The sequence below is a fragment of the Lytechinus variegatus genome, chromosome 10, assembly GCF_018143015.1.
Source record: "Lytechinus variegatus isolate NC3 chromosome 10, Lvar_3.0, whole genome shotgun sequence".
Classification (NCBI taxonomy): domain Eukaryota; kingdom Metazoa; phylum Echinodermata; class Echinoidea; order Temnopleuroida; family Toxopneustidae; genus Lytechinus; species Lytechinus variegatus.
This window is the reverse complement of record NC_054749.1, coordinates 32,717,852-32,742,194: the sequence shown is the minus strand read 5'-3', so window position 1 is coordinate 32,742,194 and position 24,343 is coordinate 32,717,852. Positions and strand designations below refer to the sequence as shown.

Here is a 24,343-nt window from a genome sequence, read left to right as displayed (position 1 = left end):
AATTGAGTTAAACAAAAAAAAACACAAAAAACATAATTATGGAAAATTTAATATGCTTATTTGCATAATTAATTTAAGAAAATATAAGCATTTATTTTTTTTAAAAATTTTACTATAAAGCCTTGTAGTTTACAGCTGGCTCTACGCGCGAGCAAATTTTCGCGGCGATCGCGCGATCAATGGCCGAGATCGGGGGGGGGGGGGAGGGGGCTTATGTTGGTCTGAAATAGCCCAGTTATAAGATAGGGTTAAACTGCCGATTCGTCTATTCCCAATTCTTCCACTCATCCCATTGTCATTCATTTTATTTCATTTAGTTTAATATCATTCCATCCATCAACATTTCGTCTAACAGCTAGCCATTGCATGGGTCTAATCATCATTTTGTTTAATCACCAGTTCGTCTATGACCATTTCGTATCGTAACCAGTTGGTCCACTAGTAATACCCACTTTCTTTTAATCAAGTTAGCCCCTTAGTACAATGATAAAACGGTATATGGGCTGAATGCTATTGGACCAACTGGTCGTGAGACGAAATGGTGAGTGAATGAAATGGCAGACCATGTCATATGGACAAACTGTTGGTAGACCAAAAGATACTAGTCGAGTTGTTAATTGGACAAATTTGCATAAGACCAATCGGAAATAAACCGCTCGAACACTTTAAACACGGATTTTGTGCAGATATTCCAAATATGTGTATAATATCAGATTGTAAATTTCTTACCCTGTTAGATTGAGGACATCGTGATTTAGGGTACTTTTTCTAATTGTTGGCGTTTTTGACACTCTATTCGCTTTCCGCGCCTACCCGCATAAAAAAGCACCTTTCGGCGTTTTTTTTTTCTTTCTCTCTAGCAGATGCTGCACATACCCAGTGCATATGTCCCAGACTAAAAAAGAGTACTCTATTAGCTATTATGATTTGGGGTGTTATTTTTTGTTTAATGGTTTGGTGTTCCTTTGACACTTTATTCACGTTCCATGCACGCCTTCCCGCGAATACGCCCCCCTTTCAGCATCTTTTTTTTTCTCGCGGATGCTGTACTTTAATGGTGGTGACCCCCCCCCCCCCCGGTGAAACGACCAGTCTCTAACTCCTTTTGGATTGAAACCGTGAAATCTAGATCACCGCTTTATTTATTATTTTTCTGACGGGTGACACATTAATGGTGAATGCTTATACTCTAAGTAGGATGAGGTTTCACTATTCAAATTGTGGAGATTAAACGTGAGTTTGCTTTTTCTAGTATACATCAAGGTTCTATTAAGAATGTCAACTGAAAGTAGTTGTAGTGGTATAATGTTGTCTGCAATGTATTTGTAATGTAAATCCATGCTACTGTTGGGGGTGCAAGACTGTTATCATAGACTCAGTGGGGTAAAGCTATAACGATGAGGGGCAAATTTGAGGGCATTTTTATGGATGAGGTAAATTTCGTCAACCGACCGATTTAGGTATATCTCGCCGCAATGTTTTAGATTACTGGATTTTTTTATATCGATAATTTCATATGATTCAGCTTAGACTTTGTTCGCACGTAGTCTGCCTGTATCAAATATGATTTGCAAATATTTGTGTTGACGAATTTTATGATCATTGTCAAGTTTACTGTAAATAGTCACGTGAGTTTGACTCTTCAGCTCAGTACAAATGGAAATCACGGGGCCACTCAAAATGGCGTTTGTTTCTACATACGAGCAATTGTCCGTACTGGCAATTTGGGGATCTCTTATAGTGTGTTGTTTAATTTCAGGTGAAGTATACTTTATTTCAAATTTGTATTCATTCATAGCAGTCATTCAGAGCTGGCAGGTTTCGCGATAAGTGCTTCCACGCGAGGTGAAAATCAAAATTAGAATAAAATATTCGAATGTCACTGTGATAGTGGTTGTCTAGCTTCAATGTTTAAGTACACGGATACATATTCCTTGCTTATTTTTCAGTATGGTCAATAACATGAGTTCGAGATTTCCCGGGAGATTTGCATTTAAATTCATGGAATAATAGCCTCTTAGGTCACTAGCGTAGTGGTAAATTTGAAGCAGTGGTGGATATTAAGGGGGGGGGGGTTAAATTCCCCCTTCGGCTGCCGAGTTAAAAGAAAATATATTGATCTTCATTTTGGCGCCAATCTTAAATTATCTTCATTTTGTACTAAACCTCTCTTTTTAGCTTGTAAAAAAATTCTCGGTACCAAAATGACCATCAGTCGGTAGTGAACCTTCCCTTTTTGCTTGTCAAATCAAACCTAATTGGCAATACGCTAGCAATCCACCCCAAGGAGCTATTTAAATGTTATATCTAACAACAGTAGAACTTATATTCTTTTTCCTACATTTTCTTTTTTGATAAATTTCTTTGAAAACAAAAAATACAATGCATTCTTTCACGTTAATGGGTGTTGTCACATTTAAATAGAATCTTTTCGCAATGCTTTGAATTCTTTGGAACTCGAAGTAAATGGAGTATCAAACTTCATTTTGAGGTGAAGTTGCCTTTTAATTCAATAGTTAATTTAATATGCAAATGATAAACATTCACTCCATAGGTATCAATGGAGACGTGCCCGATGATGTGGTGTATACTGATTTACACAAAACCGTCCGACTAGGGGACAAAATAGTTTTGAAATGCGAGTTTTTTGGCACGCCATTAGCTGTCTACTGGAAAGGAGGACATGACCCGACAATAAGGCAAAATCTGATCTCGTGGTTTGGTGATGAGCCTTTAGAAGGATCATGCGTTCAGGACAACACCTGTGGCTTGGGTGCTAATTATTCTTTTATTATAAAGAATATCACCATAGCAGACCAGGGGCGATACATCTGTAGGGTTGCAAGTTACAAAGGAATACTTAAACACAATTTTACTGACATAAAAGTATACGGTAAGTAGAAATATATTTGTTTTGATTTAATTCATAAAAATAGACAGGGAGTATGAATGTATGTTAAGGCATTTTATATTTTTAATAATCCCTTCCTTCTACTTTAAACTCTTTCTTCACTTTATTCTTTATTATGTACCAGCCTGTCTAAATGAACTATTTTTGTATACGGGTTTACATATTATTCTATCAATTACTTTTTGTACTGTTACAGCCCTCCCGACAGAACCATATCCTGTTATTAATGAGTGCAAGACATATGAAGGAGGTGATCATGGCGATTGTGCGCTTCAGGCAACCGATGCCTTAAACATCACATGTACAGTTATGAATTACTTTCCAAACGTGGATCTCTTCTTCCTACATGGATCTCAGAAGTATGGGACTAATGATACAAAGGAATGGACAAATTCAGATGGAACAAAGAGCAAATCGATCTCAACTGAGGCCAAACCCAGTAGTATACCTTATACATGTGTGGCCTTCAATATTCCTGGATCTGAAGATCAAAGACCTGCAACCGTCTCTGTAATGAGTCCGAATGCACACACCAAATCGAGTTCAACAATCGTGAGAATTGGTAGGACATATACCCAATATATTTTTGTAGAGCTAAAAGTATAAATTATAGTGCCTATAATATAAATATACCTCATGCAAATAGTACTTTCAAATAGTGACGGGAGTTTAAACGATGCACAGCCGTATAATGATCTAAATGCCAAATTGACCCGTGCATGCACGAGAGAAAATATACGATTTGAGAGACTTAGTACAAGCTGTACAACACAGATCAGCAACATCCGGCATCGGAATTAGATTTTGGTAAAGGAAAGCATTATCCTTATGCAATTAGTGATAGCAATATTGTATCTCTGGCCGAAACAGAGTTTTCACCACCCGATTCAGAATTCCTCTCAAGAACATAGAAATGTATTTTCAACTTCTCTTCATGACGATGGGCAACCGAGAAGTCTTTGTCGATAATTGGTCGTCTTGGAGGAGGTAATTTGTAATTTTGTCGTCAGCTCCGAAACTTATAGGACGATCTGCTGTCCTGGTTAACCTACTTTCGACGAAGAACCCTCAGCTGTCCATTGTGATTTTGACGTGTATTTTCAATACATTACTGTGCTCGAGAATTAGTTCTGCATTGCGTTGCCATGGCACGTCTTTCGAGAAACCTTCATTGTCAGAAGATATCCAACAGATGTATGTACCTGATTGTTCAATTTTAAATTTTCATTTAGGTGCCTTACTTGCTAATGCGATCGTGTGGTATTTGATTAATTTGCATTTTCATGTTTATTCAATACCCAATAATTTCAATCCACTCCGATCATTATATTCTAATAAATCTCATCATATTGATTCCATTTCAGTGGGGTCAATTTTAGCTGCCGCCTGTTTTACAGCTGTAATTATGGTTGTCGTGCACAAAAGAAAACGCAGAGAAAGGACAGGGAATGCCGATTTGTCGCGTAAGTAGATTTATTCGTTATGAAAATTAATTTGTTTCTTCTTGTTTTTCAAAATACTACTTGCAGTCTTTCCTTTTCCTCTTCTCTTTTCTTTTCTTCTCCCTCTTCTTATTATTCGTCTTTTTCATTCTCTCCTTCATTTTTTTTATTCTCTTCTCATTAGTTATTTATTTATTGCTGCAACTTATTTAAGATAAGATAAGATATTTATTCGTCTTTCTGTCTGCACATACATTTATCTTACAAGTGTGATTTCACATTCTACAAATGAAAATCAATTAACCATAATCATTGTTACAATAGAGAAAAAAAAAAAGAAACACAGCAAATAACTAATTACGTATTGAGAGAAAGACAAGGAAAACCCCTGAAAAAGCAAGGCTTGTAAGGCTAGGGTCTCCTTTGTTTCAAGTACATGACTAAATAGTATTCAGTGTGTACATGTAATATCCTTAAAAATACAAAAAAAAACAAAACAACTAAAAAAAAAAGCAACAACAAAACACACACAAAAAAGAAAAACTAAAACTAATCAATGACAAAAACACACTAAAAAATAGAATACATTGCTTGAATGTACAATTATGAAGTCTAATAAACTAACAACAATATGATATAATTAAGGTATATATGATGGAACAAGGAATAAGTATGGATAACATGGCATGAAAAAAAGAGGAAGATCGTATGTAAAATAGTAAAGTAAAAAACAAAACATGACAAAGGTAAAAGATACACAAGAAAAAAAAAAAACATGGGCTGACCCTCTGCAGAAGAATCCAGTTAGACAAGATACAAAATAAATAAATATTGATATATCATAACATTCTCCAGTCTTATATACAGTTTTTTATAGGCTCCAAAATAAAAAAAAACGTAGTATATAAAAGCATATCTTAACCTAAAGCAACTCACAAATAACAATTAAGAAGATAACCTTTAAGTACACGCTGAAAAGTATAAATGCTTACAGATTTTTTAATATTTGAATTGAGAGAGTTCCAGAACCTGGGTCCTGTATTTACAACTGTCCTAAAAGCAAAACTTGTATGTAACTTTGGTAAGTGGAATGCAGAAGCATTTCGTGTATAATACTTATGTATGTCACTATTTTTCATGAACATTGCGACCAGAGCTGGTGGCATGATGCCTGCATTGTATGCATACATTAGAGTACCAAGTTGAAAATCATAGATATCTTGTAATTTAAGAATTCTATGCTCATAAAAAGTGGGGTAGTATGCGAGCGATAGTTATCATTACAAACAATTCTTAAAGCTCTTTTCTGAATCAAGTACACCCTTTCTAGATTGGTTTTAAGAGAATTACCCCATGCAAGAACACCGTAATTGAGATAAGGGAGAATTAGTGTTGAATACATCATACAAAGAATATCAGTAGAGAAAAAGGATTTCAATTTGTATATTACACCACAATTTTTTGATAATGTCTTACATAGATGATTTATATTGGTTTTCCAAATCAGTTTTTCATCTATATGCAACCCCAGAAATTTGGTCGTCTTTACTCTATCTATTAACACATCATTAAATATAACATCACCTGGAACTTCTCTAATCCTGTTGCTAAAAAGCATGTAATTTGTTTTCTGCAAATTTAAAGATAATTTATTTGCTTGAATCCACAAAGTGACTTTCCTCAGTTCACTATTAACTGTATTTAAAAGGGTCTCAGGATTTCTGTGGGAATAATACAAACTTGAATCATCTGCAAATAAAATGAATGATAAAATATCAGAGGAATAGTGAAAATCATTAATATACACAATAAATAATAACGGACCAAGGAGGGATCCCTGGGGAACACCACAAGTGACATTCTGTAAACCTGACTCAGCATCCTTTATCGAGACAAATTGTTTCCTGTCAGCTAAGTAACTCTTGAACCAGTCCAATGCTGTACCCCTAATACCATAATGGGATAACTTGCCAATCAAAATATCATGATCTCCATTGTATCTCTCTCTTTTCTTTTTCCTCCTCTTCCTCTTTAATGTCTCTTCTTTTTAGAATAATATTATTGTACAAAATGACTTGAGTTTGGCAATTCTATTGCAAAGATTGCCTCTTTAGGAAAATAAACATCGAAATCATTTTAATGAAAGTTTTCAAGATAATTTCCTTGATATAAAATGTGGGACTTGCCAGTCAGCATGCTCAGTTAACACGAAGTCCAATGCACAATATATAAAAGATGGGCGGAAAATCTTTATTGATTTTTCATGATATTTTCGCCAAATTCATTTTCAGAAAGCAACGGAGATCATGAGATGTCGCCGTTCGTCCCTCAACAATTACAACTAACAGGTATCTGCATTCAATCTTAATATACCGCCTGTATTCTGTGCTCTTAAACGTATCGAAAAATATGAGAATTTTATGTAGGTCTAATATATGTGACAATTATTCACAATCCCGCATTGTATTGAGCTTGTCCCCTTCCAGATCGGGTTTTGTCTCACCTGCATAGCAGAGTGAGACTATAGGCGCCGCTTTTCCGACGGCGACGGCGGCGGCGTCAACATCAAATCTTAACCTGAGGTTAAGTTTTTGAAATGACATCATAACTTAGAAAGTATATGGACCTAGTTCATGAAACTTGGCCATAAGGTTAATCAAGTATTACTGAACATCCTATTAGAGTTTCATGTCACATGACCAAGGTCAAAGGTCATTTAGGGTCAATGAACTTAGACCATGTTGGGGGAATCAACATCAAAATCTTAACCTGAGGTTAAGTTTTTGAAACGTCATCATAACTTAGGGAATATATGGACCTAGGTCATTAAACTTTTATTAATTTGGGTGTATCTATTGAATTACAATCAAAACTTTAAAAGTTTTTAGATCTGAATCATGAAACTTGGACATAATAGTAATCAAGTATCACTGAACATCCTGTGCAAGTTTCAGGTCACGTGATCAAGGTCAAAGGTCATGTGAGGTCAATGAATTTTGGCCACAATGGGAGTATTTGTTGAATTACCATCCTATCTCTGTATATGTATATAAATAAGGAAATAAGAGTAATCAAGTATCACTGAACATCTTGTGCGAGTTATAGTAGTTTTCAAAGTCAGCACTGCTGCTATGTTAAATCGCGTGATGCAGGTGAGACGGCCAGAGGCATTCCACTTGTTATTTAAATATATTGATATATTTATTTGTCATTTAAATCAATGAAATTAAGATATTTTGTAATTAACGTTTCCTATAGGTTTCATGGTACACCGTGTATCTTTCTTGGGCAAGTGTTGGTCCTGAAAACCTCCAAAAATCGCAAACAAACAAACATAACAATTTACTTGTATATCAGCTTAAGCCTTTTCCATTCATCTTTGCTGACCAATTCACATAAACATCTTGTAACTATAAAGCCGTCTAATACAGTGGACAGGTTATGGGTGGGAGTTAAGAAGATGTCAGTTGCATATTGATCATTCGTTAAGTGATATTCACCTTCAACATAAACAAAGGCATTTCAAGCGTTTCGCTTTCTATTCAAGGAAACAACCACATTAATCATTCATGCTTGCGTTTTAGGAAAGGTATCTTTCTACGAACTTTGGCATCTAATTCATGTTTTGGATAAAGCGGACGTAGTGAAGTTACTTGGGACATTGAATATTGACAGTACAAAAGGTTTGTCAAAACATGAAATGTACAGAAAGCTGTGTGCCTGGAAGGATAAGATTGATTCTTCAAATGAAGCTGAAAGCTTGGAAAACGCTCTTAAGAATGCATTCGACCCTGACATGAAAAAATACCAAGGAATTTGGAAATCTCTCTATGGTAACTATTTTATATATGCATGTATTTTCAATCATGAACTAATATTCAAAGCTTACTAACTAAAAATATGTAAAATGAATATCCAGGACATGGATTAGATTTATAATGTTAAAACGATGATCAGTTACTATGTAGATAATTCAATGGGGGTTTTGTCTTTCCCTAAGACTATACCACTTTCCTCCTAGACATGCTAAAATCACCAAATAATCAAATAACCCTGAAGTTATTTCAAGCAAAAAAGCTGAACCATATATTAAGATATGAGTCTATTCATAATTCCGCGAAGCTTCGTTTATTCCGAAGGTTCGGATATTCCGAAGGTTCGGATATTCCGAAGGTTCGTTATTCCGAAGGTTCGTATTTCCGAAGGTTCATAATTCCGAAGGTCCGTTAGTCCGAAAACGAAATGAGGTTCGTAATTCCGAAGGTTCGTTAGTCCGAAAACGAAGTGAGGTTCGTAATTCCGAAGGTTCGTTAATCCGAAAACAAAATAAAGTTCGTAATTCCGAGCGGTTCGTTAGTCCAAAAAACGAAGTGATTGACGAACCTTACTTCGTTTCCGGATTAACGAACCTTCGGAACATCGAATCTTATTTCGTTTTCGGATTATAGAACCTTCGGAATAACGCCACAAATTTTCGGATTAACGAACCCTTTTACGTTTTGGATTAACGAACATCGAGGTATAGGCAATTTACGTGTTTTGGAATAACGAACCTTCGGAATTACGAAGTGTAACCAATAATTTAACCCTTTTCTGCCAAGTACTTTTTCTCTTATTATGTAGTTCACGTATGTCACTTGACTGTTTATTTCATTTATCAGAAACTAAGAGAAAAGGTACCTTCAATTTGGTAGAAAAGGAACATTTTGAGCATATTCTGTGGCATATCAATGATCGCGGACGGGTTAAAGACTTTTTGGCTGAGCTGATTCCAGGTCACGTCTCATCGGCTTTAAGTGATGCATTGGAAATGGGAGATGTTATACAATCTGCAGTAAATGATCTCATGGAGTGGAGTAAGAGACCATTGGAAGCTAATCCTTTTGTTTTACTAAGTTTAGCCCTGGAGAAAACCAATTGTGGATCTGTAGACAGGACCTTCTTCTTAAGTATGACAGTTAATCAGGCTTTCATTGTATAAATCTTTCATTCGTTCAACAGTAAAAAAAAATCAAATAAAATAAGTTATATACTTTACACTAAAATAATTGATGTATGTTGAGCTAATCACGCATATGAATAAATAAGTTATCCCATCCAACGTTTTGATGCTCTGACAATCTTGTAATCTCTGTATTTTTTTCGGAAACAAAATGGATTTGTTTGAAAAGTCAAACAAAGTTAGAAAAATTTCTGCTCCAGCTTTTCCAAAACCCTTGACCATCTATTTTAATGCAAAGAGAACGCAAGTTTATTTCTATTTGTTGTTATCTAAAGACGTTTCATGCATATGACATCGAAGATGTATATCTATTATGTTTTAAATCCTTTCCAAACGCAAGTACCTGATTCACTCATTGAACCAGTGAAAGCAACTGTTGTGTACAATGTCGCCAAGAAGCTGATTCGTAGACACTGTATGAAAGTGGCCAAGGAGAACACTTATGAAATTGATGGCATCTTGGAAGAGACCGACGGTGTCAGTTTTGATATATTTACAATGATCATGGACTGGTTGAACGAACAGGAATGCAGTAATTACGAGAAGAAATGTAGACTGGACGATGCATTTATCAGAATTGGCCGATATGATATGCAAGGTTTGTTTATTATATTTAATACATCATGACACAAAGACACTGTTGGTTTAATTGGATTGTCCAATTTACAGAGCTGTTTGCTGAGCAGCTTGGTTCTTCCATAGGGTCAGAATATGATGATAATAAATAGGTATCTACATGAATAGTAACATAATGGGATGCCTTAATAAATACAGTACGTACAAAAAGTTTACACTTGGAAGTAATCCTGTAAAATTATATGTTTGTAATATCCTGTTGTAATATCATGTTTAAACACTGATACAGTCTTTTTAAAGGACAAATCCACCCCACAAAAGTTTATTTGAATAAAGAGAGAAAAATCCATCAAGCATAACCCTGAAAATATCATCAAAATCGAATATAAAATAGGAAAGTTATGACATTTTTAAGTTTCGCTTAATTTAACAAAACATGTTATGGACATCCTGACTGGTATGTGAATGAAGAGAATATGACGTCATCTACTCTCTATTTCGTTTGTATGAAATATGAATATTCCAATTTTCTCCTCATTGTCAAGTGATACAACGATTAATTCGTCCCTGAACATGTGGAATTAGCATTGTTGTATTATGGTTCAGCCAGTTGGTCCTTATTGTCAAATCTATTTAAAAATGAAATATTGTATTATTCAAACAATAAAAAACAAAAGAAATAGTGAATGATGGACATTACCGACCGACTCACCAAGTTGTGCATATCACAATTTTGATTAAATTTTCAGCACTATGCTAGTTTGATTTTTCTCTACTATTGATTCAAGTCAGAATTTTCCCATAGGGTGGAATTGACCTTTAAGCAAATGGCGATATAACTGTCGAAAAACATTTCTGTTTAAGTACAGTGAGCACCACTTGCTTTCGAAAAGTTCATGAAAAATGATTTGCGCAGAACTTGGAAATATCACTAAAAGTAAATGTTAATCATGAATAATACATGGACTTTAGCTGGGAAAATTGATTTAAGATATCTTTTACCTTTTGATCTTGTCTCCTTGACCAAAATACTTTATAGAGCGTCATGCGCCCTCCCCTCCTCACACATCTGCCATTTTGATGATATCTGCTTTACACGGAGCTTTGTGATTCACATGTCACTTGATTTTCATATTGTTTATCATTACCAAGCTTGGGAAAGTGTGGAGAAACAATTATAAATAAGATATGAAATGTGTACCCACTTTGTACAGTAGAAACGTGGTGAAAGATTGCTGGTGATGTCTGAAATAAACTTTTGTTTATATTTATTTATGTCCTCAGATCCAGCCATGGATCCAGCAAACAAAATAAAGGTTATGCTTACCTAGGGTTAAAATGTTAGTTTCAGTGGCAAAGTTGTAAAAATAACTTATCTGTTTAATTACATTTTGCTAAAAAAAAGAAAAGAAAAGAAATGTTGGAGATGTGTTACCGAACGTTCAGTTTGTTTTCGCCTTTTTCCTTCCGACACAGCGTAAAAATGAGCATTTCTGCTCAACCAATGTGAGCTTTCCAAAAATGGATTTTAAATTTTATTTGATATATGAAACCCAAACCATATGAAAAATCATCCCCATTGTAATTTTTTCAATTCCCATGACTTTGTATAAACTTTCTACACATATGTACTGTACATGTATCATACTGAATCTAACTGTAGAATTATGATCTTAAAATAAAAATCCCCTCCATGAACCTCCGTCGTTTTCACCCATCGATTCACTATTTAAAAAACAACAACAGAACAATTCGAGTAAATCAACAGATTTAAAAAAAAGAACAGAATTCGAAAATTTGGGCAAAGATAATGAAAAGATTAAAAGGAGGTTTGATGATTAGATTCAGATTTATTTCCAACAGAATATAAAGAATAATCAATGAGCAAGAAGTCTGATGTTCAATATTTTATTCCATTTGGCGCAAGTCCATTTTTTGAACACCTGACAAAAACGTTTCATGTTCACTCAAGCATGAACGAAACTCAATTTTTAGAATGGCATTTGAAAGATAAGACATCAGAGCATCTTTTAACATCAAAATATAGACATCATAATATGAAACAAGATTTTGATAGACTTTTCAAATCTGTTCCGTTTTTTGTTGTTGTTGATACGCACTGTATAATCAATACTGCTGATGTCAATTTAACCTATAAACATGATAAACGTGAGATAATTAAAAGAAACATATTGCCAGATATTTTCCAGCCCCGGGGGGCCACTTACATTGACGATTGGATACCATGCGCGATCAAAAAAACACGTAAAAAGGATGTCTTTTTCACGATAGGGCACGTTACGTACGTAACGTGATAAGGGTGTCTAAAACACAAAAATTATGAAAAAATGGTATTTATTTTGCTAGGAAAATTACGTGTTTAGGGTCGAATTTGCGGGGATGATAAAACAAAATTAAAATGTTTCATAAAGGATGTCCTTTTTGCCCCAATACTTCGTGTTTAGAGTCCGATTTGCGCGAGGTGTAGAAGGTGGGGTCGTACTAAACCAAATAAGGTAAAGCCGACGACCGAAGGACCCGTAACAATAAAACATTCCTGTCCTTGTTTAGGGGTTCATTTCAGGTAACATTTGCAAAGAGTATCGTTTTATTTCCAATACTTGTTAAGGGTAGGGTTTCACACGCCAATACTTGTTAAGGGGTGCATTTTCACAATATGGAAATTACATGTTTAGGGTGCTTTTCGAGACCCCATGGTCGCGCATGGTATCCACTTGTGAATGGAAGTGGCCCCCCGGGATTCCAGCCATTTGTGAAATAACTTTAAACCAGATCTGAGTAAACCTAACAGACCAAAAATATTTATATCAAGGGTAAAAACCCCACTTCTTTGATCGATATTCGTTCCTGCTTGGTAGACCATTGTCAGCTGACCAAATAATGCCATTCGATAAAAACAGGTAGTATAAGCCAAGAATATGATCTTGATATGCGTTCGACAGTGATAGCCTTTTGAATTGTAATAACCCACGATTTGTAATGTCTCAACTATGGCAGATTCTCTTGGGACCATTGAATATCGACATAGAGCTAATACACTTCAAGAACATCCCCATCCGAAAGCACAACAGTTTGGTATGTAAAAAGTCAGCGGCAAAACTTTACGCCACATAATGGGCGGAAATCCCAGGGGACAGGCGGACGTGTCACCCTTCCCAAAATAGTAGGGGGACACAACATTAAATGTCCCCCTACTATTTCCGGTCTTTTAAGATGGAAAGAAAGAAATTGAAATAAAACATGTATTTTGGACGAGATTGGGTGATTACCATTTTTTTTTGCTTGTCAAATTTTCACACCCCTTGGTCCCTATACCTTTGGAGACAGATTTCCGCCCTTGCATATAGGACGATGCATTCGAAAGGTATAAATCTAGCAATCATAATGGAATCACGTTGAGAAGAAAGTAAAAATGAGTAATCTTGAATTCCTTTTCGTAGTCTATAAACTTCCCTTCTTCCTCCACCACCATCTTCATTCTTAATTTCATGCGTATATAAACTCCCGTCTACGCATGATCAAGGTATGAAACGTTACTGTGCTCCTCGTTATATTGAACAAATATGTCAACTGAAAAGTGCAAAATAACTGTATCAATTTATTCACTAGTAGTTTATTTTCAATTTTATTGATATTTTTTAGATACTTGGCATATCGGATGAGGTTATGCTACATGCTATATGATAACTGATAAGAATATCATTATGAGTGTAGGACTTATAAATGTAGTGATCGAAAATCATTGCTAACCTTTCTTTCTTACTAGATCATGAGAGTCTGTTTGATGATGATATAGTTCAATTAGCGAAATATGTCAAATATCTTCCGCGGGGGAAAATAATGGAGTTTTGTCGAAGAATTAAATGTGATAACAATGAGGATGGATCCAATGTCAAGAGCTGTTTAAGGGAGAAACTAAAGGAATTCAGAGACACCATCTTGAAAAATAGGACAAAGAACGAGGCACTTCAAGAATTTATCTCTCTTCGGCAGGAAATTATTAACAGCACGATGTACAGTGGTAAGTACTCACAACTGAGTCCAGTATTTTGCTATTGATATGAAACATTAAAGAGAGACCACCCCTTCAATGAAATAAAATTGATTAAATATTCATAAAAATGCATTGGTGAGCTCTTATATATCCCTTAAACATTACAAAAAAGACCATTCCCTAAACAAAAATAAAAGGAGATAAATATTTGGAATATCCTCTTTATTTATTTCTGTACAACCTGATCATAAATATCACACATAAAATTATGTTTATCATTAGACTTTTTTCAATAGAATTAGTGTTTATTTGTGGATTAATTTTAATTACAGAGAATTTTGTGACGGATGAGGAAACAGATGATATTATCAAGCTCGTTAGTGCGACAACCAATGTCGAAGAATTAATCCACAAGCTAGGGTCTGGGATTGATGTTGGGCAAGATCAACAGGTTAATCAATTTCTGAAAACGTGGAGGAATACTAACACCATGGATATATCAATCACATTCTCTGGCAAAATAAAGAATGATGTTCGTGATACGCTACGAAATGCCCTCAGAGAAATTTCCTTTGGTGGTAAGCTGATTTTTTTAGGGGGCCAGGTAGGGTGTATCTGGAAAAATTTGGTAAGAATTTACTGACGAGCGAAGTGAGCGAGCAAAAATCTCGACATTTTCATTTCATTTTAAGAATCAAATTTTTATATAGATTATGACATTCCGAAGATCATATTTCACCATTCTACCTTTTCTCCTTTTTTTCTTGTTGTTATTTATTTATTTATTTTTTTTTGGGGGGGGGGCAATTAAGAGCCCACCTTCCCCAATCTGTAAGCCACTGATTCACCAAATTGCAATCCTGGACTGATGTATCATATTTAGGGCCCCGAAAGCTTTAAAAGTAAAAAAAAATCAAAGAAATGGAAAGCGTAATGATACATAGCTAATACTCGTTATAAAACTCTAATCCTTCGTCGTGCAACCATCTTTATTTCAGAATGTATCGTAGGCAAGGCAGCTCAGAAATCTGTGTATCAAGTAGAATTGGCTGACGTAGCTTTCAACTTAGTAATGAAAGATGTTCTTCCTCTGATCAAAGATTTGTCGCTGAAACAAGAGAAAGTACGGAAGTACGTTAACCCGAAGCCGGCAGAAAATAAAGGAATCCTGTGTTTGGTTCTTTCGTTTGCGAAGGACCAATATACTGGAATGGAACGGAATCGCATGTGTGAAGTACTGAAGAATGTAGGTTTAATTGATGTCGCTCGTTCACTACACTTAGGTGAGACACATGTTCATGTTGAAAATTTGTGTATATCGTAACTTAACACTTGATTTCTATTTTGTAATCAATTTGGAGTGTTGTACAGTGCGTATCAAAAAAAGTTTACACTTTGAAAAAGCCCTGGGAATTAAAAAATATACAACATGTGGGTATTTTTTTCACATATAATCTTAGGTTTGGGTCTCATCTATCTAATGCAAGTAAAAGTTTTGACAGAATGTTACACTTGAGTGAGCACTGTCCATTTTTGTAAAGCTCGCAGAAAGCTGTTTGCGCAGATATGCTTGTTTTCACGCTGTGTCAATGGGAAAGGGCAAAATCAATCTTACCCTGCGAAACATTTGTCATCCATTTCCCTTGCACTTTTAGTTAATTGAAATTAAATGGATACATTCAAGCATTCTGTAACAATTTTGCCACCCAAATTGAAATATCAACACTTAGTAAGCACAACCCTTACCCTTTTTGTGCCAGCTGGATCTGCATGAGGACATAACTGAATCTAAACAAAAGTTTATATCAGACATCTCCCGCATTTTTTTTTTTTACTAAGTTTGTATCATTTAAAGTGGGCTTACATTAATTTTCATTTAATACTTGTTTCTCCACACTTTTCCCGAGCTTGAAAATGAATACAAAATAAAAATCAAGCCTAAACCATTTCATGTAAATCACAGCTAAGTGTAAAGCAAATATCGTCACGATGGCCTGGGTGTGTGGGGGAATGGGGCGGGGCGCAATGCACTCTTCGAAGTGTTTTGGCAAGGAAACAAGTTGAAGAAGGTTAAATATATCATCAAATCAATTTTACTAGCTAAATTCCTTGTGTTCTTCATGATTAAGGTCTACTTTTATTCGCATAACCATTTCAGAGTTCTGCGCAAATCATTTTTCACTAACTTTTTAAATGTACGTGTTGCTCACTCAAGCGAAAATATTTTTCGACAGTTATATCGTCATTTGCTTAAGTGGATCTGTACCAATGTTAAAAAGTGGAAAAAATTTTCAGGATATTACAAATATATAATTTTACAGGATTTTGTTAAAGTGTAAACTTTTTTTTGATACGCACTGTATAACATCATAGTTTGTCAAAATCTTGTTATACAATTTTTACATATTAGGTTATAACTTTTTAACAAAGGTTCTAGAAAAATATCCATAGGATAACCACCGTATAGCATAGACCCCCGGAAAATGACCACCTACTGTAGTATTTAAGGGGCGGATCCAGCTTTTGCCAATAGAGGGGGATTAAGAGGTATTTCTTGGTTTAATAGAAGGAATGTGTGGTTAAAACTTAAACATTAAAATAAAAATAACTTTTAAGCTAACTATTCTCCCATTATTTACATTCTTAGAAATGAACCCATAGAAATTTAAATATTATACTCTGACATGGAGAGAACATGTATCTAGTTTCATTGTTAAAATATCTCGTACGATAACGATAGGTTGTACAAAGAGAATAAAAAAAATCCTTCCGCCTATTTTGCCATGATTTTACCTTACATTGATTTTTGTTGTACATCTTGGGGAAGCTGTGCAAAAACAAACAAAATTAAGATACAAAAGTTGCAGAATAATTTTGAATAAGGACTATATTAATACCCAACATGAATTATTGTCTACATTAATGACCAACAGTGGATGAACGTATCAAATATCAATATTGTGTTTTTGCTTTCAAAATACAAAACGATTTAGCCCCAGCCTATTTGGGACCACTTATCTGAAAACGTAATCATGGTAATATAACTTGTAAAACAAGATATTCTGAACAATGTCCCCTTCAAATACCCTGCCCAAGGACGTATTGTTACTATACTACAACAAATAACAATGAAATGTTTTTTAATTTGATTTTTTTTCTTTTATTACTTGAAATCGATTATACATAAACAAATAAAAAAATAATAGTATTGCGTCTCTTGAAATTGTGATAATAATCCAAAGTAAAATCCAAGTTGGCTGGCGAAGATTCCTTAAATTAAAGTTCACAACGATGGCGATGATGAAACTGATGTTGAAGCAAGATGAATAACAATAGTCACTATAATGATTTGAAATGTCCTTGAATACGATGTTGATGATGAATAACAGTCAATTTCAGCAATTCATGGGTTGAAGAGTGTTCGTTAAAACAGGTTGATGATCTCGATGAGAACTGAGAATTCCTCTCTCAAATTAATGCAAACAGTTCATTGATGACGTGCAAATAATTCCACAGAAGATAAATATTCCAGGTGGAAATAAAGTCTGCTCTGACATAAACTCTGGCGTGAAATTCTGAGTTCTGGTCTGATATCATGATATCCTTGAAGAAACTGCCAGCTTATGTAATTATTCACTATTCTGGAAGCTTCTAGCATTGTCTAAAAAAAGAATATTTTGCCCATTTCTAGAGCAGTCTACATTTAGAAGACTCTTAAATGACCTCAGTGAAATTAACATGTCAACAACATAGCTAAGCTATTGTTCTTTACACTACTAATGGGAGCTCGATTGTCTGCCTTATACCCTATTCAGAAATAACAAAATTCCTTGGGCTTTAAATATGCGAGAGGCCTGCATAACAAAAGCTTTTACAAAGACATTCTGGAATGTTTTTATCATTCTATGCTATGAATATCCTTAAAGAGAAAATAACTATATAAATGAATGTAATTGCTCTTAAAATAAATTCTACCTATATATAACAGTATTATAAAAGAAAATATTTCACGTTGCTGCCGTCTTATTCAATTCGCTCCCTTGTGATATAGAAATATGCACGTCCATCCATGCACATAAAAACACTGCAGATCATTAAAAATTCTGACAGTCATACATGTAATTCCAATGAATAATTTGGGGGTAATGATTCCATGATCATGATGATACTTGCAGATTCACTCTATTTATATGTATATAATATATTTTGTTTTTATTTTCATACATTGAATTGCTATGATGTTGAGTTATTTGTCAACCTAAACTGCAGGGCGCCTTAGCAGCAGTTTTGCATAACTGAACAGGCCTACCCTGCGTTGTGAAATAAAGAAAACAAACAAATAAATAAGGAAATAAATAAATTTTTACTTCGATATTCTATTAACTCAAATAGATAATTTTGTTGGACTTGAGTTTTCTTATTCTTATCGGAACCATTGTTCTTTTAACATTGTATAATATTATTTAGATTACGAACTCACCTTGACTGAATTAATCAACATCGCATCACACATCACGAATGACAAAATGGATTGCTTTCTGAAACATCTTGGGTTCATGGAGGAAGAGTTGAAAGGATGTCTTGATGAAAAAGGCGATATAGACCGTGTTAAGACCATGGTACTTTGGAAGCAGCATATCTACCCTGTTCCTTATAGTAGACCGGCCAAAACGATTTTTTATACTTTGGACGGCAAAATTTGTTAATGCTTGCTAATGCTTGGCATGCCAGCTAAAAGTTTTGCAAAAATACCCAGGAATAGCGTACGGGCGGATGCCAAGCGCAATTTTGCGTGAAAGTGTCATTTTTAGCGTAAAATCTGAAAGACTGTCGAAAATCACGCATTTTGATATTTTGACGAATTATCATCATATTTTTGATTATCTTTGATATGAAATTATTTTTATTCAGAATTTCAAATTATAAGTCTACTATATATGCATTTCAAATTTGAATATTACACACACACATATGGCACAGGGAAACATAAAACCGCGATTTCCTCGAAATAAAAGTTTGTGAAAACTATCAATAGTTTGAAGGTTTTTTACGCAACATAAATTCTTCGATTTAAATGCGTTTATCCATCGAATGTATAGTAAATGTCCTAGTGCCACAAATATTAAAAGAATTTTCAAGTAAGATGGTAGATATCTCATTTTATGTTATCCGAAAGGAGACAATGTGCATTTTACCAGGTGCGCTTTTGAAAGAAAAATTGAAAATACCGTACATTATGTACATAATTACAAGTATAAGTACATACTAAAGCGAGTTTTTATTTACATGTATAAGTCCATATTAAAGCGAGTTTTTAATTGGATAGCACAATTTGTCAATTCCTTGCATCCCAGCTAAAAGTCTTGCGGAAATACTGAGGAATAGCGTACGGGCGGATGCCATGTGCACTTTTGCGTGAAAGTATCATTTTTAGCGTAAAATCTGAAAGACTGTCGAAAATCACGCATTTTGATATTTTGACGAATTATCATCATATTTTTGATTATCTTTGATATGAAATTATTTTTATTCAGAATTTCAAATTATAAGTCTACTATATATGCATTTCAAATTTGAATATTACACACACACATATGGCACAGGGAAACATAAAACCGCGATTTACTCAAAATAAAGGTTTGTAAAAATTATTTATGGTATAATGTTTGTGTTCCGCATCTCAATTTCGTCAAGATTTCGTGCTAACCGAATAAATACTTAATAATTGTTGTCATGTCACATATAGTGAAAACAAATACTGAAATAAGATGCAAGATATATATCATTTTATGTTATATATGCGAAATATAACAATGCACATTATTTTATCAGATGCGCATTTTTGATGAAAAAATAAACAGCGCACAATATTACATCGATATTGCACATATCTCATATCAGTGCGATACTTGGCATGATATTATATAGGATTATGTTTGCTTTTGTAGAGTTCGATCTTCTTGCTATTTCCACGAATGAATTGGTGCTGAACTTAAATCTACCTGTGGCGATATTCAGAAATAGGTCTGATATTTAATTTGCCGTTACCATGGTAGCATTAATTTTACAGGAATATCTATATCCAAAATCATAGAAAACATACATGTATGAATAAAGCGATTGAACTAGCATTTTTAAACCACTCTGTCAATTTTCAGTGTAATGCTTATTGGATTTTTTTTCTCTTTTCAATCAAATCAATTTTATGTTGTGGTTGACTTGTCCTTTAAAGTTCACATTTCAAATCTTAAAGCTCATTTCATCACAGTGTATTGCCATTTTGGGAAATGCCGTCGCACGACCATTATGACAAACAAATCTAAAGGCTAATGACCAGCGCCCAGCGCAGATATTGTAATATAGATGGTCGTACAACTGCATTTCCCAAAAGGGCATTGGTATGTCCAGGGCTGCCCAGGGTCGGGTTGTCCGGCCCCCGTCTTAGACCAGGATATATAACGACATGGACCTGTGATAATAGCAAATGCAAAAACTTTGATGAAGTAAAATGAATTGAATGAAAATTATAATTTGCAATGCAAAAGACCAAATAACATTTATTATTCATATTTTAACATAATTATAGCAGCAGGACATTGGAAACAAGTGAAATTAATAAATAAAAAAAAACGCCATCCATAGCTCATCGAACCAAAATAACGTATGACCTTGATCATGTGAACTGAAATATGTGCAAAATGATCGATGATACTTAAATACCCTTATGTTCAAGTGTAATCTTTAACTGGATCAATAAAAATAAAAAGTTATGATGACATTTAAAAAAAATACACCCATATGGCCAAAGTTCAGTGACTCTAAATGACTTTTGAACTTAATCATGTGATCTAAAACTTGTGCAAGACGATCAGTAATACATGAATATTAAAGTGTCATTAAAATTAAAGTGTCATTATTTTTTCCTATACGTTCAAAGTTATAATGAAATTTTGAAAAATGTAACTTTGGTTAAGATTACAAGGTTGATATGACGCTGTTATTTCAAAACTACCGTCACCTCCACCGGAGAAGTGGCTCCTTCAGTCCCCCCTGCTATGCCGGCGAGACAAAAAATAGGTACTGCCGTGCAACGGCCATTTTTTTAAATGTACTTTGATAATCAAATAACTGAAGTAAAATGTAGATTGACAGAGTGGTTTAAAAATGCTAATTCAATCGCTTTATTTTTACATGTATGTTTTCTATGATTTTGGATATAGATATTCCTGTAAAATTAATGCTACCATGGTAACGGCAAATTAAATAGACCTATTTCTGAATATCGCCACAGGTAGATTTAAGTTCAGCACCAATTCATTCGTGGAAATAGCAAGAAGATCGAACTCTACAAAAGCAAACATAATCCTATATAATATCATGACGAGTATCGCACTGATATAAGATATGTGCAATATTGATGTAATATTGTGCGCTGTTTATTTTTTATCAGAAATGCGCATCTGATAAAATAATGTGCATTGTTATATTTCGCATATTATGATATATATCTTGCATCTTATTTCAGTATTTGTTTTCACTATATGTGACATGACAACAATTATTAAGTATTTATTCGGTTAGCACTAAATCTTGACGAAATTGAGATGCGGAACACAAACATTATACCATTAATAATTTTTACAAACCTTTATTTTGAGTAAATCACGATTTTATATTTCATAGTGCCATATATGTGTGTGTAATATTCAAATTTGAAATGCATATTTAGTAGACTTATGATTTGAAACTCTGAATAAAAACAGTTCCATATCAAAGATAATCAAAAATATGATGATAATCCGTCAAAATATCGAAAAGCGTGATTTTCGACAGTCTTTCAGATTTTACGCTAAAAATGATACTTTCACGCAAAAGTGCACTTGGCATCCGCCCGTACGCTATTCCTCAGTATTTCCGCAAGACTTTTGGCTGGGATGCAAGGAATTGAAAAATTGTGCTATTCAATTAAAAACTCGCTTTATTATGGACTTATACATGTAAATAAAAACTCGCTTTAGTATACACTTATACATGTAATTATGTACATAATGTACGGTATTTTCAATTTTTCTTTCAAAATGCGCACCTGGTAAAATGCACATTGTCTCCTTTCGGATAACATAAAATGAGATATCTACCATCTTACTTGAAAATTCTTTTAATATTTGTGGCACTAGGACATTTACTATACATTCGATGGATAAACGCATTTAAATCGAAGAATTTATGTTGCGTAAAAAAACTTCAAACTATTGATAGTTTTCACAAACTTTTATTTCGAGGAAATCGCGGTTTTATGTTTCCCTGTGCCATATAAGTGTGTGTAATATTCAAATTTGAAATGCATATTAAGTAGACTTATAATTTGAAATTCTGAATAAAAATAATTTCATATCAAAGATAATCAAAAATATGATGATAATCCGTCAAAATATCAAAATGCGTGATTTTCGACAGTCTTTCAGATTTTACGCTAAAAATGACACTTTCACGCAAAATTGCGCTTGGCATCCGGCCGTACGCTATTCCTGGGTATTTTTGCAAGACTATTAGCTGGGATGCCAAGCATTAACAAATTTTGCCGTCGAATCCTTATCTAGAGCACTTTTTGAGGTTTGGCCGGTCTACTATTATCCTTACCGAAACAAACTTGCTGCTGCTCTGAGGGCTGCTGAACAAGAAGAACTCGTAAATGAAGTATTATCAGGTAATTATAAGACAAATTGAAATATAGCCCCGATGGTTATTGGACACTGTGGTTAACAAACAAAATGATAAAAGACAAAATGATGATAGACGAATAGGATATGAGACAAAATGGGTATAACCTACATGTGAATTAGACGAAATATGGTAATCAGACTAATGCAGTTATAGACCCATAGGTTTAGACGAACTGTTAGAAGACAAAATTGGATTAGATCATATACGGGATGAGATCAAACGGCAGAAGACAAAGTTATTCGATCTAGACTAATCGGCAATATACCGCAATCACAATGTTCTTTCCATCGTGCACAGGTCGTCATCAAAGCAAGAAACCACATCCAGTCGCTCTTCACAATATTTTTAGCAGATTGAATGATGAAATGATTTCCAAGTTAGCTGGTCTTCTTCAGGCAGGTACACCTGGAAACCGTGACATCGATAATACCGTATCACGATTGACCAACTGGGTGACAGAATGGATGGACAAGTTTGATCCAAATGATACCGGATTCTTGTCAAATCCTATGAAGGAGCGTAAGAAGATGAATGACATGCTTTTCACCAACGGATTCTACGAGCTCGCCAAGGAAATCATGTTACTAGAGAGATGCCATCAACATTCTTCTTAGTCCTATCTCTAATTCTTAGTGCTGTCAAAGATTGCAGACAGACTCTCAAATCGAAACGTTAAGTTGTCTAGACCCCTGTTACATCTGAAAGTTTCCTACCCGAGACCCGACCGAGTCCACTTGCAACCTTGACTGGATTATTGGTTGATTAGCTTCGCGAACGGACCGAGTCCGAAATGTGGTCTGTTTACATCACAGTGTTCATTCCCTCCCCTATCGCCCTATCTGTACTGTTTCGGGCGGCATCCGATTGCTGACACCTTTAAAAGGCGCTCTCGATCTAGGCTCCGAATAATTCGCGCGCGCTAATTGAAGTTACCCGAGATTCTGAAAGAATGCTGATGATTCCAGCAGTCGTTGAAGATATGATCGACTTGAAAAGGATACGTTTAAAATGCTTCTTTTCATTCAAATCAAAGACTTTATCAACGATTCACATGTCGCATGCCGCAAAAACATTCGAAGAACGACGGGGCTGGGGAGGGGATAGCACGCACTATATGACGTAATTTGACAGCTGGCGAACGGACCGAGATAGGTTCGAAAGCTTGTGTGTGTTTATATCTACGAATCGGTGGACCGGGGCCGGCCCGATACCTACCCGAGACTACCTCTGGATGTGGTCTCGGGTAGGTTCGCTAGAAGGTGGCCCGAGGTAGGTTTGGGATGTTTACATCTGATTTCTTTCCGACCCGAGGTAGGCCCCGGGCCGGCCCGAGGTAGGGAATCTCTCAGATGTAACAGGGGTCTACCCTGTTATATGTATAGTCAGACGGACTACTTCCTGTTTACGATGGCACCGTTCGCTTATATGAGAAGACACAGCTTTTACCTAAATAATGAATAGTATGTCCATTTACATAGCGCATGTTGTTATGTGCATATACTCAACTGCGCTTTGATACTTGGTATCATTACCCTGGCAGTAGCTGAGCCACCATGTTAATACGCACTAAAGCGTTCAAGGAATGAATCCTACCGGGTACACATTCACCTCACCTGGGTCGAGTGCAGCACAATGAGGATGAATTTCTTGCCGAAGGAAATTACGCCATGACT

General features: G+C 34.9%; 1 protein-coding gene and 1 long non-coding RNA gene across 2 annotated transcripts; both read left to right on the top strand.

Moving 5' to 3' along the window:
* The first annotated feature begins 9,807 nt into the window (after positions 1-9,807).
* On the top strand, positions 9,808-13,803 carry LOC121422228. Its single transcript, XR_005971134.1, has 3 exons — positions 9,808-9,953; positions 12,950-13,027; positions 13,719-13,803. It is a non-coding gene; the product is annotated as an uncharacterized LOC121422228 (long non-coding RNA).
* A 160-nt stretch (positions 13,804-13,963) lies between these two features.
* LOC121423209 lies at positions 13,964-23,348 on the top strand. The gene is made up of 6 exons (XM_041618529.1): positions 13,964-13,973; positions 14,279-14,524; positions 14,945-15,229; positions 18,414-18,592; positions 22,560-22,653; positions 22,968-23,348. Exons 1-6 carry the CDS (start codon positions 13,964-13,966, stop codon positions 23,282-23,284), a joined length of 1,131 nt encoding a protein of 376 aa, XP_041474463.1. The 3' UTR covers positions 23,285-23,348.
* The last annotated feature ends 995 nt before the right edge of the window (positions 23,349-24,343 follow it).

Coding starts and splice junctions, on each gene's coding strand:
- LOC121423209 (XM_041618529.1), top strand. Junction 18,593..22,559: donor GGAAGCAGCATATCTACCCT/GTTCCTTATAGT, acceptor GCACTTTTTGAG/GTTTGGCCGGTCTACTATTA. Junction 22,654..22,967: donor CGTAAATGAAGTATTATCAG/GTAATTATAAGA, acceptor CATCGTGCACAG/GTCGTCATCAAAGCAAGAAA.